General features: G+C 47.6%; 2 protein-coding genes across 3 annotated transcripts; one reads left to right on the plus strand and one right to left on the minus strand.

Moving 5' to 3' along the window:
* Positions 1-5,626: 5,626 nt before the first annotated feature.
* C13H5orf52 (chromosome 13 C5orf52 homolog) lies at positions 5,627-12,903 on the minus strand. Its single transcript, XM_065889505.1, is given in 5 exon segments — positions 5,627-5,713; positions 5,715-5,810; positions 8,587-8,695; positions 10,773-11,026; positions 12,871-12,903. Coding segments are annotated over 5 exon segments (579 nt in total).
* Positions 11,279-14,390, plus strand: DUSP18 (dual specificity phosphatase 18). Of its 2 annotated transcripts, none has more exons than XM_065890207.1 (2): positions 11,279-11,557; positions 13,418-14,390. In XM_065890207.1, exon 2 carries the CDS (start codon positions 13,488-13,490, stop codon positions 14,052-14,054), a length of 567 nt encoding a protein of 188 aa, XP_065746279.1. In that variant the 5' UTR covers positions 11,279-11,557; positions 13,418-13,487; the 3' UTR covers positions 14,055-14,390. The 2 variants fall into 2 exon arrangements, with proteins under 2 accessions (XP_065746279.1, XP_065746280.1); XM_065890208.1 differs by lacking the exon at positions 11,279-11,557 and having other exon boundaries at positions 13,488-13,652; positions 13,763-13,951.
* The last annotated feature ends 4,677 nt before the right edge of the window (positions 14,391-19,067 follow it).

The following is a 19,067-nucleotide window of genomic DNA, read 5'->3' on the forward strand; positions in this document are numbered from 1 at the left end:
TGAGCAAAACAGGTGGAAGCAGCAGCTGAGAACATTGTCTAAGCCAGCTAAAGAGGAGGTAGGAGCCAGCTGGCTTGAGAGAATCCAGGGAAGCTTTGGGCTCAAAGCCAACAGGTTATGGCAGAGGGTAGGAGTGAGAACAGGGAACTAAAATGGGGAATTTTATTCCTCAAACAGGTTTGTGAGCCCATGGGTCTCTTGTATTATTTGTATGCCGTACACATATTTCCCAATATCCTTTCATATCTGCTCAGTGCATAATAAACAGACTCACATACAACCTGACAGCCCTCCTGACTCTGCTATTTCTCATTCTGCCCCACGCAGAGCTTCCAGCCAGATATTCTCATTCGGCAAAGGGACAAGAGGTAAGCCAGATCTAATTGCATAACAGCAGAGGAAATCTACACCGGCTTATTTTACAGGGCACTTGCTAAGGGGCATAGAGCTGGAAAGCAGCTGACCTGGGATTTGAACTGAGGCCTTCCTTCCAAATTTGTGCTCTTAGCTACATGCTGCCCTGCCTCCCTCTTAGCTTGTGCATCTCTTTTCCTGGGTAAAGGAGACAAAAACCAGCATCTACATTTGTATCTGTGGCCACAAGCTGACCTGGATTTTTCTGGCTTTGTTCGGGGCAGGAGTTGCTCCCATTTACTCAGCAGACATTTATGGAGCATTTTGTGTGCAAAGCTCCGTGCCACATCCCAGGCTTGAGAACAGAAGGAAGTGCAGACATCAGCCACCAGCACCACCCTCCTTGGAACAGTTGCAGGTTAGAGAGCTGAAGCCCAGAGAAAGGTTACTGGGGGAGACAGGGGGTCCCAGTCAAGGCCTGCTCCTGGCCCAGCCCCCTGAGCCCTCAAAGCCCTGCAGAGTTCCTGAGTCAGCGGCTGGACCAGGCTCTGAATTGTAATACCCGAATAACACTTCCCGATTCAACAATGGGCTGGGCTGGGATGCATCCATCCTCTTGTTTGTGCTAGGGGTCTCCAGGAATTAAATGATTTGGTCTCCCTGCCAGGCCCTGGCTCACAGGTATGCGCCTTCCAGCAGATCCCAGCTGAGTGCACATGCGTCTGCTGACCCCTTGTGGTCATTGTGGGATCTGTGCTGGCCCAGCAGTTGGGGCCTTGGTTGCACCTCTGGGACTTTCTGCCCTGGTGACCTCACTTCTCAAAGCACTTTGCCACCACTTATCTCGTGGGGTCCTCCCTACAATCCCAGGAAGTGAGGAGAGCCAGGATTCCCATTCCCACTTTACAAATGAGTGGCAGCGCCCTGGCATCCAGTCCCAAATCCAACACTAATTCCTTATCTGACCTTGGCAAGACAGTTCCCCACTCTCTGCCTCTGTCACCCGTTGATGAAATAAGAGGAAGGGCCTGCGTGAGGCAGCTCTGAGGTTTTTCCAGCTCCCCAGACTCTCAGCGCGGAGATGTGACTTGCCCAAGGTTGGAGTGAATCAGGGCAGAGGCACTCCCAGTCAGCAGGTCACCCCACTTCCCCACAATGATTGGGAGAAGTGAGAGGTGGCACAGCAAACAAGAAAATCAGTTTCTCCACCTTTGTGTTCTGATTGTGGGGTGAAGTGCCACATGGACAGATGGATAAGTGAGTGGATAGGTGGATGGGTATGTGGATAGATGGATGGGGTGAATATGTAAGAACTTTGGGATCACTCTTAGTTGCAACTGCCTCCCCTGCTCCCTGACAGCTAATTCTAGCTGCCTAGCCCCTTGGTAGGCTGCTCCACATCCACCTGCTGGGATCTGAAGCCACTGCCCCTGCCTGACAGCCTGGAGCTGGGATGTGCCATGCGGGGAACGACTCCTCACCCAAGAATTCCTCCCTGCCATGTCACTGACCACATGGCCAACAGTGGTAGCCTAGGAGGAAAGTTAGGGCCCAGGGCCATGAATGGGCATCCCTCACAGAGCAGTTCCTGCAGCCGACAATGGCTGAAATTGAGGGCGATGCTTGCAATGAAGCCAAGCATCACTGGGGCCGGGTGGTGTGGAAAGAGTACGCCTTATGCATCTCACACCCTGGTTCAAACCTAGAGACTCCAAGTAAGTTCCTTAGCCTCTCTGTGCCTCGGTTTCCTCACCTTAAAAGTAGGCGTGATACCTGAAGAGTACAATTGTGAGGACTGAATGAGGTAGGATATAAAATGCCTTGCGTGTAACAGGTGCTCGGTAAACAGAAGTTCCCTCCCTTTGTTCCAGGTCATGGAGAACTCTGGAGAAGGAACTAGGTCCACTGTGCACCTAGCAAGATTTTTAAACTGGGAAGGCTTTTCAAGTACCCTAAAGGAGTGACGTGCATGTGGTGAAAGGGGAGGAGGGAAGGAAATGTGTCTTCATCAAGAATTAAAGGTACACCCAAAACACTCAATCCCATTAAAAGAGCATCATTCATCTGCCCCCTGCCATCAGCACGGTTCTTCAGACACAAAGGATATTCCACAAAGGTTTCCTGAGGACAAAACTGAAAACATCTTTACATAGCTAATGGGCAATGGTCAGGACTCCTGTGTTCTGTTCTTCCACTTCCTGGGTGGGCATGTGCCTCATCCACAGCTAACGCAGCCTAACTCTCCCTAACAGACTGTCCATCACAGAATGGGTGACAAGTTCCCCTTAGCTACCCGGTAGAAGGGGGACCTGGAGTTTAGTCCAGCTCTCTGTGAAACACCTAACCTCAGGTAGCTGACAACACAGCTGAGGCTCCACATCACCATCTGTGAACTCATGCTCCCGAGGGCTCAGGGTCCCTAGCCTCCACTTCCAACTAGAGTGATAAAGATTGGGAGCTTATCACATGGCACTTAGGAGATGGTCTTTGGATGAGACAGGCTTGAGGTGGGCTTTGTCACTTACTAGCTGCCCAATCTTAGGTGGAATTCTTGCTCTCTGAGCCTCAGTTTCTCATCTATAAAATGGGGCTAAGAAAATTACTTACTTTGTTGTTGGGAGGAATCAATGACTCATGTCTGAAAAGAGCTGAGCCTTGTGCCTGGAATATGAGTGCTCAATAAATGTGACTATGTCAGTGGTTTTACTGGAATGGGCTTCCAGGTGAGACTTCATTTGAACTAAGAGTTCCGTGTGTGTGTGTGTGTGTGTGTGTGTGTGTGTGTGTGTGTGTCCTCTGGACTAAAGAATCCCTAAGGCCCTCCTTAGCTTCAGGATTCTATTTCTCAGATAATATCTTCCCATCCAATACTCCTCCATTCTTCCTTCACTGATTTTCCTTCCCTTTTATTTTTTTTTCTCTCAACAATTAGGCGGTTTCTCCAGAATTTCATCACTTCTTGTTCCTTACTTAAATACAACATCCTCTGGTTTTTTTCATGCAAAAATGGGAAGACTAAGTCCACACAGTCTGAGATGAGTTAGTGGCTTATAAAGTGACTTATTAGGTTGACATGCCAACTCCCCCACCTGCCCCACTCCCAGGGGTCCCCCAGTCCGTTGGGCCACAGCATGAGGATGCAAAGACCCTCTGCCAAGGCCAGCCATCCAGGGAAGAAGGGTGCATGTGGCCAGAGGCTAGACTGGGGTGAGTCTCAGAGAGGCTGCATTAGGGAAGATCTAGTAGGTGGAGAATTCCTGGGGACACTCTGGAGAAAAGAGGGGCTAGGGCTGCTCTGTGGGCCTTCTGAAGACACCAGGATCCCCAAAGCCTTCCTTTCCCCTTCTCTAGGTACAGTGCCAAGGAAAAAGACTGTTGTTGAAATGAAATGAATACACAAAATATAAGAAACACATCAAAATGCTAGCAATGGTTGATCTAATAGAAGAATTTTTGTTTTGGGCAAATGTGGTCATATTGCTTGTATAATAAAATTTAAATATTTAAAGTCAATTATTCTTATCAGTTGTGTTCAGCCAAGACAACAGACAAAAACCTAGAAAAAGACTATTTGGGCTCCCACTGAAAAGTATCATGTTTTCAAAAGAAGACCATTAAAAGAGAAAATAGGGGACTTCCCCGGCGGTCCAGTGGTTAAGAATCTGGCACTTCCAGTGCAGGGGGATGTGGGTTTGATCCCTGGTTGGGGAACTAATAAGATCCCACATCATGCAGTGGGCCAAAAAAAAAAAAGGGAAAATAAAAGCATCATTGACATACGGTTCCCCACACCTGGATGAGGATGAGGACGAGGACGAATGAAGAGGGCTTCCGAAAGCCACCAAGAGGACTGAGGTCCTTACCTAGCAACTGTGGTGATGCAGAATGACCACTCCTCAGCAGTCGGGAAACCTGCTTCTAGTTCTCTGCCACTAACTTGCTGCATGACCTCAGGCAAGTCAGGTCACCTCTCTGGGCCTCAGTTTCCTCATCTGTAAAGTGAGAGGACTTGGTTAACTTAAAAAAATATGTACCAGGCCCTTACTCTGTGCACTGTGCTGAAGCTGTAATTAAACAAAGGAATGAACATTTATTCAAAAAACATAGAGTAACTATTCAATGTTACTGGGCATTGTGGTTGCAGAGATGAACGAGTCAGCATCCTGGCCATCGAGACATTCACAATGTGGTCAGGGAGACAGGGAGCAACAAGAAATGGCCAACTGCATGCTCAGTGCAGACAGATGTGTTGGCACAGGAAGGAGCAGCCTTTTCTGGTGGGGCTGGGTAGGGGAAATGGCACAGAAGAGGCCTGAACTAAATCTTGGGGGATCCTTGGCCCCCGCTGTCAAAGAATGTACAGTCTAATCAAGGGCTGGGACAAATACCCAAACATCTACTACGGAAGGCAGAGTGAAGCCACCACAGGTAAGCCAAGTTCAGAGTGGAGGGGAACCCATGTGGCTTGGGCAGGGTGGGGGAGGGGCAGGCAGGAGGCAGAAGACAGTCAGAGAAGCTTGTGGGGTGGGGGTGATGGCATTGAGATAAGGCTTGAAGGATGCAGAGAGCTTCCTGAGAGACCTGAGGGGCTGAAGAGGCATTCTAGATGAGGAGCCTGAGCAAGTAAAGGCATGTCGTGGGCTGTCGGGGCACAGCTGGGACAGCAGGCAGGCCAGGAAGTGGGGACTGACAAGGCTGGAAGCTAACTGCAGGCATCGTGATGAGAGCCACTGCCCCGGGACAGGCGCTCCACATCCTCATGCCAGTTCTTGGAGGTAGGTTCCCGCACTACTTCCCCATTCTTTAGGATAAGGAAACAGAGGCTCAGAGAGGTTACAAAGTCACACAGCTGATGGATGGCAGAAATAGCCTTTAACCCGGGTCTGCCTGATGCCCCACCCTGACTCCTTACCACTGGAATGCCAGGCAGCGGCATTACCGAGCCCTTCTCATCCAAGGTACCACTGTTCCAGTGCACCTGGCCTGGCATTGTACCAGACATGTGGGTACCAAAGGTCATACCTTAACCTTGGAAGCTGGTTCGATTCAGCCATTTCCACTTGGGCAGCTACAGGACTATGAGAATCACCTTCACCAGAAAAGAGGGGATGGGACAGGGCAAGAAATATTAGAATTGCTGAGGGGTTTTGTGCTCCACTGTCCACTAGTCTCATTTATTGTTGTTCTACAGTGGTATAGACTGGCTCCCTTCCAGCTCTTCTCCCATCAGCCTAGTGTCGTCATGGCCCCAGGGCAGATCACTCTGCCTTGACTAGGGTGGTTGGTCTTTCTTGTTAGGCTCCTTGTACACTCGGATGCTATCCAGGTACTGCCAGACGTTCATGGATTCCCGTCGCCAAGTGCCCCAGCTTTCTGAGCTGGTCTGTCATGAATTTTTTTTTCAGGTTGTCATACAAGTGGCCCATCTTTTTCTTGGTCTTGTCTGAAGCTCCTGTCTTACAAAAAACAAAGGTGAGTTTAGGATGAAGAAGCTACTTCACAGTAAGAGAGGCATCTGTGCTCCTGATAGGAGGGTGGAAAAGGAGCCAGCTGAACCCAATATTTCATCAATAACTTGGCTCACAGGAAGCCTCTGTTTCCCTATTTTAAAGTGAGGGCATTGAGTACCTTCTGGTACTCATGGTACCTTCTGACAGTCTGCAGCCTCAGAGCCTGATTTTGACCTAACATCTCTATTTGAAGAGTGGTGAGAAAGAGAGGGGAGGGGAGGAGAAAGGGTGCATCTTGTAAACCCCCTTCCTTAACTCCTATCACCCAGTCCCTATTACTCACTTGGTGCCCCCCACATATTGTTGGTGACACCCCCTATGTCACACTGAACTCTACTTATTTATTCTATTCTACCATTTCTATCCTGTCCCCAACAAGACTGCTAGCTTTTGGAAGGCATATCCTTTGTCTTATTCATTTACTTATTCCAATGAGGTAGCTGTGGAGAGGATACTATGAAAAATCAGCTGCAGGTCTTCACAGCAACTACATTAGTCAGGAAGATGGGACACATGCCCAGATATTTCTAAGCAAGGCACAGAGTGATAGCACTTTTACTATGGATCAGGGTCTCTTGACCTTGGTACTACTGACATGGGGCCAGGTAATTCTTTGTGGCAGGGGGCTGGCCTGTGCATTGTAAGATATTTAGCAGCATTAGCGTCCCTGGCCTCCACCTACTAAATGCCAGTAGCACCATCCCACTCTCACTTGTGCTACCAAAAAGGCCTCCAGACAGTGCCAGAGTCCCTGAGGAGCAAAGCCATCCTGGTTGAGAACTGTGGCCATAGATAAAGGGATACCGGCCATCATGCACTGTTCTCAGAGCATTGCTCAGAGGATTCCCAAGACACTAGATCTCAGCTGCCCTCCTGGAGGCCCTGAGAAGCCAGTGGCTAGCCAAAGCTGGGAGCACTTTGCGGGGGAGAGAGAAAGACTGTCACGCTGCCACTCAAGCCTCTCAAATCTACTGAGTTCCTACAAGCTGGGCCTGCAGCAAGTCACTGGGTCTACAGAGAAGACAGTCCCTGTCCTTAGGGAGAACATCCTGCACCATGGTCAGTCAGACCTGGGTTTGCAAGTCCACAATAACACCCCTTAGTGAAGTTACTCCATCTCTGAGCCTCGGTTTGGTGAACTATTAAATGGGGTAATAATACATAATGGACATTGTGTACCCAAAACATGTAAGGGTTCAATACAGCTTCAAAAGGAGAACTTCTGGGTGGCTGGAGGATGGCACATATAAAGCCAACTCAAGAGAGTTTCCAGTTATATCTCACAGATCCTCACCCCACTTACCAGAGGTGCAATATCTCCAAACCCACTGGTTATAGGGGTTGGCCCCCAACCCATCCTGGGCCAGTCAGAGTAGCCTACACTACCTGACCACAGTGACTGGGGCATGGATGGGCCCGTGACCCAACTTGAGCCAACTGGAGTCCTTCTCCAGGATTTGTCTAACTTGACCAACAATGGAAACACTCCATTTCCTTTCTGGGCTACAGGCCAGGGTTTCCTGTGGCCATGCTCCCCAGGGACAGCCAGCCTGAAAACGATGCCAACATGCAGAAAGAAGCAGAAGGGGAGCTGATAGGGAGAGTGGAAGACACATCCAATGGCATTGGAGTCCCTGACATCACTCATCCCAAACATTGGTGACCCTGCCCTATCTACCCTTGATTATGTAAAATCATCATTCTCTATTTTGCTTGAACGAGTTCAAGTTCAGTTTGTGTCACCTGCAACTGAGAGGATCCCAATAGATCCTGTTTTACAAATGAGAAGAGTCCTGGAGGAAAAGTGACTCCCCAAGTTCACACAAAGCTGGCCTGCCCATGTCCAAGTCCACCCTATTTCCACTACACCACGCCACTGGAAATTTAGCAGAGGGAGAAACACCCGGGCCTCCAGTCTTCTTTTGGTCTCTGTGACCGTTAAGAGGATCTGACACCATCTCTTACATCTTTCCCACTGTTTTCAATATCAGAATCCCATGCGCCATCCAGATTTGGTCCTGGAACATGGAGGGAGGTTCAACAGAGTCAAGAAGGGGACAGCAGCTCAACTCTGGGCTGCCTGCTCCGCTGGAAGAAACGAGTACATTCTCAGAGTCCATCATGTTCACTAGCCTCTTCCTAGTGCCCAAAACAGTGCCTGTCCCAAGCAGGCCCCAAAGATGTATTTAATGAATTAATCAGAGTCTGTGGGATGATGCTGCTGCGGTTTCCCTCTTCTTCTGAGGGCTTCTGGGTAAGCAGGTCAAACCCTTCTTGTCCATAAACAAAAAGTAGAAGAGCCTCAGTTCTCATGTGGAAAGTGAGGGATAATCCCTGAAGGAAAAAAATGACCAAATGGTGTCAATGCCACTTCAAGCTCTAAGAGCCAAGACTTCTTTTTATGGGAGATAGTAGGAATCCATTCAGGGAGTCCCTAAATAGAAAGCTAATGTACTTTGAGGGAAAAAAAATGCCACCAGAGCCAAGAGACATGGAGTCTTCCTTGGTTCCCTCAGCTCAGGAACAGCTGTGACACCTTGGGCAAATCAGTAACCCTGAGTCTCAACTGCCTCCTCTGTAAAATGGGCTTGTATTAGAGTACTTTGATGGCTTCCTATAACCTCTAAGATCTGTGATCTCCCCGCAAGGTTTTGGGGAGAGTGAAATGAACATGGATCAAGCCACTAACACCCTCTAATGCAAAAGCTTGTGACAACTTTACCTCCATCTCATAGATTCGTTGTGCACTGAGGTTGTCACGAATAATCACCTGAGATAAGTGGCTCTTGGGTAAAAATTTTTTCACTGCTGCTTCACTGGAATTCATTAAGCTGGAGAGGGAGGACAAGGTGGTACAGGCTTGATGGCTAGGCCAGGGCTAGGACAGGACCTGATCTGATGGGATCCTGGGGTAGTGGCTGAGGCTTCCCCAAGTTTCTTGGGAGAGGCACCACCCTGTCATAGTTGTCAGAGGAGCAAGGGAGTAGGCCTAGGTTTCTTCTTGTAGGAAATGTGCGCTAAATGGGTGTTTCTTGGATGCTGAGAGGGAAAAACCATCCTGAGAAGGATGTAGAAAGGTCAAAGTAATCCACAAGAGAAGTGTCAACAGGGATTCAGAACTGTTCACAGGAGCAGTCATCTTAAGAAAACACAGTTTGAAATGGGAGGCGAGGATCTTAGATGAAAGAAGCAAAGTCAGAGGGATGAATCTGAGGGGGGTTGAGGTGGGGGGCACTGCTCAAGCCTAGGTATAAGGGGGATCTGGGTGGGGGAGGTCAGAGGAAACAGGAAAAAAGAATAAAGTGTTTGGACAGAGGTTAGGTTGGTTGATGGGGGAATTCTAAGGGAAAAAGGTTTGGGAAAAGTCTGGAAAAGTGAAGGAAGTTTGGGGTGGACAAGGACTTGAGGAGACTCTGGAGGGTGAGAGGTCAAGTTGGGATGGGATGGAGTGTGATGGAATGGAGCCAGGTGCTCCAGGCCAAACTAGAGATAACAATTTGGTCAAAATGAGGAATTGGTCAAAAATGGATAATACCAGGCCTTAAGTTTTCACTTTTTGATAATTTGGTGACACTGTGAAGTGGTTTTGCAACTACATATCTTTTCCCACTTAAAAATAATTATTCATAATATTTTCTTCCTAAAATTTGGAAACTACCTATATATACAATAGGGAAGCAAATGAATAAATTGTGGTTAGGTCATACAATAAAATATTATGCAGTTATGAGTAAAACAGACATCCAAAGTGTATTGGGTGGGGGAAAAAAGATTACAAAATAGTAAACTGTTTTGTGACATATACCTCCCCAAGCCCCCGCAAAAAAAATGTGTAAGCATGTTGCAGTACATATATATGAATAGATCTGGAACAATATACACCAACACGGTAATAGTCATTGTCTCTAGCCATTCATTTTGCTTGCCTGATTTTTCTATAAGTGTATATTTTGATAGGACAATTTTTAAAGGATAAAACATTTTGAAGGATTAAAATTTTTCCTAATTCATTTTCAGCCAGTTTGGAACTGTGGTTTTATGAATGTTTTTACATTTACAAACTAGTAGAAATAAACACCCCTTATCTCCCATTTACGTTTTTTCTAAAAGCAAAGACATGAGGTGTTGGAAAAGGTTAGTTTAGAGATCAAGACGCTCACAAAAGTCTCCCAAATTCCGTTATAAAAACAAACAAAAAAGACCTAAAATACTTAAAGACACATGAAACAGTCTTCACCCACTCAGTGGTGCACCAAATTTACCATTAATTCCTGGGAAGGGGGGAAAAGGCAGTTTTATGGAAATATTCCCTTTCAAGTAATAAGTAATGATCATTTTGAACCAAATTGCTTTCCAAAGCAAGGTCTCTGTGGGAGCCTGGAGGATGCTGTGAGGGGGCTGTGAAATGGAGGAGGGGAGGGGAAACTGGGGTCTGTGGGGATTGGGGCCCGGCTGAGGGAACTGGGGGCTTTCCCTGGGCCACTGCGGAAAGTAGAGGCTGAAGAGGGGGTGTCAGGCCTGAGGGGACCTGTGCCTCATCAGGCTCTAAGGAAGTTCAAGGCTCGGCCCAGAGGGCGCTAGGGACCCTCGGGATACACGACGTCAAACCTGGTACACTAGAGAGCCGGGCCCGCGGCGTTTCGGAGGATACGTGGGTTGGAGGTGGGAATTCCAGACTCCTTTGGAGTCTGGACTGAGGGCGTTCGGGCTCCACGGCGGGCGAGGCGCTGGGCCGGGAAATTCAGACTCTCCCGGGGTCTAAGAAAGGGCTGGGCTCTGAGGGGCCCGAGGCTCTGAAGAGCCAGGGCCAAGGTCCCCGCGGCCGGCTTAGGGAGCAGGGGTCTGAGGGAGTTCGGCTCCCCCCGGGGGCCCGGGCTCTGACTAACGCTCTGGGCCCCCGGGCCGCACCTGAAGAGCACCGGCGACTGAGCGGTCCGCGGCCGCAGGAAGCAGATCTGTCGGCGCGGCTACCGAGCCTTCCGGCTGCGCCGGAAGAAGGCCAAGGCCGGGCTGGTGCCAGAACTGGTGGTCGCCCGGGGGTGCCACCGCACAAGCAATGGGTTCCATGTGACGGCGGGCCTGCGCTGCTGGCTAACTGCAGGATTCTCTCCTTCCACCTTAGGGAGCGACTCGGGAACGGGAACCCGGTCGGTAACCAAGATCTGTGAGGGGCGCAGACGCGGAGCGAGCCTCTGCGCAGACGCGAGGAGCTGAACACCGCGCGTTGCCCGGGAGACGCGAGAGGAAGGCGGGACCGGGGTGGGGGGTTGGGGGCGGGCCTTGTGCGCAAAGCCCCTAAGGCTGCGGACGCGGCAGGATTGTCCCTCGGCGGCTGCCGTAGTGCGGCCCGGAGCGTTGCCATGGAAACTGGCTGGGGACAGGCTGCCGGGTGCAGCGCACAGAGCAGACCCTACTTCTTGACTAGGACTGCTGTAGTCCCCGCGTGATCGCAGGGCGGGTAACCGGGTGAATCCGGGCGGGGCAGCTCCGGGACGGGGAGACGAGGCCTGGGTTTCTCCGGAGACCCAGCACGGCCTATTCCTCCCCGGGACGAGGGACCATTGCTATGGAAACTGGAGCACCGGGCCGGCGGGGATTGTGGCTCCTGGGTCGTGACCGGTCTTCTCTCACCTGGAGACCCTCGCCCAAGGTTGTTTCCTGAACTAACCTGCCCTCCCGCCCTCGAGAGAGAGGTAAGACACCGAGGTCTTGACACTGAGCGGGCGAAGAAGCCCATTCCAACGCCAACTCCCCAGGAAACCTACCTGACTCACCCCTGGAAGCGGCCCCTTTCTCCCGTCAACCCTTGGACTTTGTTCCACGTTTATAACCCAGTATTAACGAAAACTCCGCGGTTTTTACCCACTTTCCCCACACATAATGAGACCAGAAAGACCGGCTTTTGAACCTTGCTTTGTGACCCCTAGACAGGTCCTTTTCCCCACTCCGCCTCACCTTCCCCGCGTGTAAAATGGAGATATTAACTCCAGACACCGGCTCGTTATGCTGTTTTGGAGATCGAACCAAAGGCTTTGTACGCTATAAAATGGTGAAACTGAGATGCTGCCGAGTCGCTCTTTCTCCTTCTCCCTCTCCCTCACGCTAAACGTTCTTCAGATCTTTGTGTCATTTCTTCAGGCGATCTTCGCAACTCCGTAGCCCCAGCCTGAAATAAATACCATTATTCTTCATTCCCATAATGCCCTGCATTTTAACTTTCCTAACAACAGCAACAGTAGTTATCATTTGTAGATAAATGTGCCAGGCCCTGTTGTTAAACACTTTACCCTGGTTACCTCATTTAATTCTCAGAAGATTTTTATAAGGAGGCACTGTTATCCCTATTTTCCAACTCTGTTGCACCCATAATCGCCTATTTAATGTCTGTCTCTCCCACTAGACTTTGAGCTCTGAGGGGGGGGGGCATGGCTGACTTGTACATTTCAGTATCCCCAGCACCCACTACAGTGCCTGATAAATATTTCTTGACTAGCATGAAAATGACTTTCCTCTCATTACTACCCTCACCTTGCAGAGCAGTATCTCCTCTGCACAGTTTTTGTCCCTGTGATGAACAGCAGTCTCTCCTATTCCTGTTGCCCACTAGGTACTAGTTTTGGGGGCCCTCAGTCCACTTCTCTCTGGGTTTTCAGATGATGAGGATCTGGAACATTCCTTAGCATTTAGGCTTCCAACTGGGTGAAGTTGGGGGTGGGGCTTTTCCCCTACCCTCACAAGACTTCTAGAACAAACCAACCCCATCTGCCCTACCTGGGGTGAGCCTATTGCATTGGACTCTGGGGTACTGGCAGGTAGGATTTGTCGATGCAGCCTTTGGCCTTCCTCTCCAGCAGCCTAAGAACCACCCGCACCTCCACCCAGCTCCTCCCCAAAGTTCTAGAGAAACATGGCCAGAGACCTCATCTTTTCCAGAAAACCTCTCAGGAGGCAGAGTTGTGGTTGTTGGAGTCATTTCTTCACTCAGCAAATATTTTTAAGCACCTACTTGTGGGGACACGCAGCTGGGCACTGGTGACATAGTAGGAGTGAAGATAGATACAGTGATATCCCAAGAGAACTCACAGACAGATCACGGCAAAAGCACTTCTTCAGGAAATGTTAGGAAGCAGGGCACATAGGGCCTGCCTGGAGCTGGAACTTGATCAAATATGGGGGAGGGGAGTAGTTCTGGAAGGTTTCCCTGAGGAAGTGACCCTTGGCTAAGATCCCAATGCTCAACAGCTGAATGGAACAGATTAGGACCTGACAGGCTTGTAAGGAAAGGGGGTTCTAGGATGAGAGCAGGAAAGGCCCTGGGCCAGAGAGGACCACCCTCCATACGGAACTGTAAGTGGCTCAGCCCAGCCAAGGCCCTTCAGGACGCAGGAAAGGTTAACAGGAGGCTGAAGAGGTGGACAGGAGCTGGGCCACAAATGGCCTTGACAGCCAAGCTTAGGGGCTCCATCTCATTGTGACAGTGGGCAGCCACTGAATTATGTTAAGTGGGGGGACAGAACTTTGGCTCCTCATTTGTCCCTTCTCCCTCCTTGCAGTTTTCTACAGACACAGCCTAGCAGGAAGATGCAGCATCTATGTCTCACTGGCCGCTGAGCCACCAGCCCGATGACAGCATCTCCGTGTGCCTTCCCGGTTCAGTTCCGGCAGCCCTCGGTCAGCGGCCTCTCACAGATCACCAGCAGCCTGTATATCAGCAACGGGGTAGCAGCCAACAACAAGCTCATGCTCTCCAGCAACCACATCACCACAGTCATCAACGTCTCAGTGGAGGTGGTGAACACCTTATATGAGGACATCCACTATGTGCAGGTGCCTGTGGCTGACACACCCACGTCACGTCTCTGTGACTTCTTCGACCCCATTGCAGACCACATCCACAGCGTGGAGTTGAAGCAGGGCCGCACCCTGTTGCACTGTGCCGCCGGCGTGAGCCGCTCGGCCGCCCTCTGCCTTGCCTATCTCATGAAATACCACGCCATGTCCCTGCTGGATGCCCACACATGGACCAAGTCATGCCGGCCCATCATCCGGCCCAACAATGGCTTTTGGGAGCAGCTCATCCACTATGAGTTCCAGCTGTTTGGCAAGAACACTGTGCACATGGTCAGCTCCCCCATGGGAGTGATCCCTGACATCTATGAGAAGGAGGTCCGTCTGATGATTCCACTGTGAGCCATTCCACCAGCCCCTGCCCCAGGGTCAGTACAGATCTGCCATTGATCCTACACCAAGATCTGTACTTAAAACATTCTACTTTCACTGATACAGAAAAACCAGATGATGCCTTTTTTAAGGGCAAGTAAAAAGGAAGGGTACTGCAGCTCTTAATCTTATAATTCATAACTTTAAAGATTCAGCTTATTAAATGTAAGATGGTGAAGATAAGTTTCCTACCCTGTGAGTGACAGCTCATGGCTGCTGACCAGAGGGAAGAGTGAACCAAATGGACCAGCACCCTGCGCATATGGCAAGTTTGGTATTCTGCAGCCCTCCCCACGACCGACCAACCCAGGAATGGGTCTGCCACAATCCTGCCTCATTCTTTTGAACACGAAGCCGGCCTTAAGCATCATGGCACCTCCCATGCTTCTCACAGTAAGTGCCAACCTACTGGATGAGTAGCCTTCAAGCGGTACTCCAGGAGCCCTGGGGGCCCCAAGCCAACCCTGCTTCCACCTTCAACCCTGGTCTTCTAGATTGGACTTACGCATAAGATAGTTTTCAAAGGAACCATTCCATTGTATAAAATTTCTTAAAAAACATTTCTTTTTGAGCGCTGTTGTACGTGGCAAGATCCCCTACCAGCCTTTGATGAAAGCTGGTATTAGTCTCCATCTCGGGGCACGTGTGGAGAGCAGGCTTGACATCAGGCTCAGAGGTTTCTCTCACAGGCCTCAGCTCAGAAGGCTGGAGCTGTGGACCGGAACCCAGCCTTGTCACCTCCTGCCTGTGTGATGTGGGGCCTCTTGGAGCCTCAGTTTCCTCGTCCAGGCGATGACAGCCCTTTCCTCACAAGGTTGTCGTGAAGATTCAGTGCTTCCTTAGCACGGTGCCTGGCACATGGTAGGTGCTTGGTGCTTGGTGTAACTGGCAGCTCTCATCACGAATGATACTCTGGCCCTGCTGCCCCGGGTCAGCAAGTCGTCTTCACAACAGCAGCTCCCCGCCTGCGCACAGCCCTTTATTGCTTAGAAAGTGCTCTTCCAAAAAGTCATCCTGTGTGGGAGAAAAATGGTTTCGGTCCTTTCAGACCCTGCCTTTAAGGAGGCCTAGACCTCAAAGCCTTTTCAGACTTCCCATTGGATTAAGGACAATGTTTAATCCATGTGCAATCTGGGACTCCTAGAACAAGGAGCACACTTCCAGCTTCCCCAAAGGGCCTTGTTTAGATTGCTGATCATTAGAGCCAGTGCCCTGGTCTGGCTGACCGCTGGGGTCCAGTGGGGTATGTGCCAAAGGGATAAATGAGTGGGCCCTACCAGTAGGCCCTGAAATCCAGGATTGTTCAAACCCCCGAGGTATGTGTGGATCTGGGTCAAGAGCAGCTATTCTAATCTAGAGATTTTCAGACAAACAGTACATGGGCCAGTCAAGAGCACAACTGCTCGTGGGTCAGAGCCCACTGGAGGCCAAATGCTCCTTTTCTCCAAACCTGCCCCACCCTCACTTCCACAAAGGGCCTGCCCAGGGGTGTAATTTTAGGGTTGGGGGAGAAGGAAAATCGCTACTCAAGACTGATCTCATTTTACAGATGAATAAACAGAACCACAAACACCAGGGCTGGTATGGCAGAGCCCCCCCAAAGCAGAAGAAACCCATCAGGAAGAAACCCAGGTGGAAAATTTCTTTGAAAACATTTTTAAAGAGAAATTTATTTGAATATCTTTTTTTTCAGTTTTTAAAAAATTTTAATTAACATACCATAAAATTAACTTTCTCCTGTGTAAAGTTCTCTGTGTTTTAACACATTCGTGTAACTACCTCCACAATCAGGACACAGGGCAGTTCCATCAACCAAAGAATTCCCTTACGCTGCCCCTTGGCAGTCACACCTTTGCCCCACACCAACCTCTGGCAAACACCTATCTCTTCTCCATCCCCTATAGATTTGCCTTTTCCACATTGCCACATACATAGAATCATAGAGGATGTCACATCTAGAGACTGGCTACTTTCTGTCTGTCTTTGAGATTCACACATGTTGCTTTTTATGGCTAAGTGGTATTCCATTGTTGGATGTGCTACAGTTTGTTTTACCTTCACCCGTTGAAGGATATTTGGGTTGTTTCCAGTTTTGGGCGATTTTGAATAAAACTGCTACAAATATTTGTGTATAGGTTTTTATGTGAACATAAGTTTATGAGTGGGATTGCTCAGTCGTATGGTAAAGGTTATGTTTAACTTTTAGAAACTACCAGATTTCCAGAGTGGCAATATCATTTTGCCTTCCACTATGAGAGATCCAATTTCTCGCCAGTATTTGGAACTGCCAATATTTTTTATTTCAGCCATTCTGATAGGTGTGTGGTATTAGCTTATTGCAGTTTTAATTTGCATTTCTCTCATGATGTTAAGCATCTTTTTTTTTTTTTTTTTTTTTTTTGTGGTACGCGGCCCTCTCACTGTTGTGGCCTCTCCCGTTGCGGAGCACAGGCTCCGGACGCGCAGGCTCAGCGGCCATGGCTCACGGGCCCAGCCGCTCCGCGACATGTGGGATCTTCCCAGACCGGGGCACAAACCCGTGTCCCCTGCATCAGCAGGTGGACTCTCAACCACTGCGCCACCAGGGAAGCCCTAAGCATCTTTTTGTGTGTTTAATTGCCTTCCACATTCCCTCTTTGGTGAAGTGTCTATTCAACTTTTTTTGTTTGTTTGTTTTTGTTTTTGTTTTTGTTTTTGCGGTACGCGGAGCACAGGCTCCGGACGCGCAGGCTCAGCGGCCATGGCTCACGGGCGCAGCCGCTCCGCGGCATGTGGGATCTTCCCGGACCGGGGCGCGAACCCGCGTCCCCTGCATCGGCAGGCGGACTCTCAACCACTGCGCCACCAGGGAAGCCCCATCTATTCAACTTTTTTACCCATTTTTAAATTGATTTGTTTTCTCACTATTGAATATTGAGAATTCTTTGTATATTCTGGATACAAGTCCTTTATTAGATATGGATTTGTAAATATTTTTCCCCAGTCTAGCTTGTCTTTTCATTTCTCTTAAAAGTGTATTTTTCAGAGCAAAAGTTTTAAATTTTGATGAAGTGCTACTTACCAGTTTTTCCTTTTATGGATAGTTGTTTTGGTGTCACGTCTGAGAACACTTTGCCTAACCTAATATCACAAAGATTTTCTCTAATGTTTGAGAGTTTAAATTTTTCACTTATTTCCATGATCCTTTTGTATAAGGTGTGAGGTTTAGTTTGAGGTTCATATTTTTTCATGTGGATGTCTAATGGTTTCAACTCCATTTGTTGAAGGCTGTCCTTTGTGCATTGAGCTGCCTTTGCACCTTTGCATACTCTTCATTCTGTTTGATACGTGTCTTTCTCTTTACCGATACCACACTATCTTGATTACTGTAGCTTTTATAGTAAGTCTTACCTTATACCTAATCTTAGAAGGTGTTCAGTCTTTTACCATTAACTATGATGTTAGCTATAGGCCTTTTTGTAGTTGCCCTTTATTAGGTTAAGGAAGAGTTGGAAAGTATTCTCTCTTCTATTTTCTGGAAGAGATATGTGAATTGGTGTTATTTCTTCTTTGAATGTTTGCTGGACTTCAGCAGTGAAACTATTTGGGCCTGGAGATTTCTTTTTCAGAAGGATTTAACAAAGAATTCAATTCCATTAATAGTTAAAGGATTAATCAAATTATCTATTTCATCTTTGGTGAGTTTTGGTAGTTTGTAATTTTCGAGGAATAGGTCCATTTCATCTAATTGTCAAATTTATGCATGTGGAATTGTTTATAGTATTCCCTTAATATCCTTATTAACTTCAGGGTCTATAGTGACATCACATTTCCATTCTCCACACTGATTATTTGTCTTCTCTATTTCTTTGTTAGTCTGGCTAGAGGTTTATCAATTTAAAAAATCTTTTTAAAGAATTACCTACCTTGTGTCTTTAATTTTCTCTACTGTTCTTCCCTTTTCTATTTCATTGATTTCTGCTCTTTATTATTTCCATAGTTCTGCTTGCTTTGAGTTTATTTTGCTCTTTTTTCTAATTTCCTAAGGTGGAAACTTAGATTATTGATTTGAGACGTGCATCCCACAAAGTTTTATATACTGCATTTTCATTTTTGTCCATTTCAAAACATTTTCTAATTTCCCTTGTAATGTCCTCCTTAATCCATGTATTATTTAGAAATGTATAGTTTAACTTCTAAGTATTTGGAAATTTTACAGCCATCTCTCTGTTATTGGTTTCTAGTTTAATTCCATCAAGGTCAGAGAACATATGTTATATGATTTCATTTCTTCTAAATTTGTTAATGTTTACTTAATGATGTAGGATATGGTCTGTCTTGGTGAATGTTTCATATGCACTTGGGGGAAAAAAAGGTTATTTTGGATAGAGTGTTCAATAAATGTCAATTAGGACCAGTTGATTGATGGTGGTTTCAATTCTTTTACACTCTTCCTGGTTTTCTTTTTCCTTGTTCTATTGATTACTAAGAGAGGAATGTTGAAGTATCCAACGAAAATTGTGGATTTGTGTACATCTCCTTTCAATTCTATTATTTTTTGTTTCATGTATTTTGAAGCCTTGTTTTTAGGTGCATACATACCTAGGATTGTTATGTCTTCATGGTGAATTGACCCTTTTATCAATATGCACTGTCTCTTTATCCTTCTTAATTTTTTGAAGTCTATTTTGTCTGACATTAATATAACCACTCCAGCTTTGTTTTAAGTAGTGTTTACGTGATACATCTTTTTATATCCATTTGTTTTTAACCTAAAGTGTGTTTCCTGTAGACAGCATGTAGTTGGGTCTTTTTTAATACATCCAATTTGTCTCTTAATTGGTGTGTTTATGCCCAAAATATTGATATTTGGGTTTAAGTCTACCATTTTATTGTTTTCTATTTGTCCTTTCTGTTTTTCATTCCTTTATTTCCCTTTTCCTGCCTTCTTTTGAATTATTAATATTTTTAAGTATTCCACTTTAATTCTGTATAGTTTCTGTT

Source organism: Phocoena phocoena, chromosome 13, assembly GCF_963924675.1.
Source record: "Phocoena phocoena chromosome 13, mPhoPho1.1, whole genome shotgun sequence".
Taxonomy (NCBI): domain Eukaryota; kingdom Metazoa; phylum Chordata; class Mammalia; order Artiodactyla; family Phocoenidae; genus Phocoena; species Phocoena phocoena.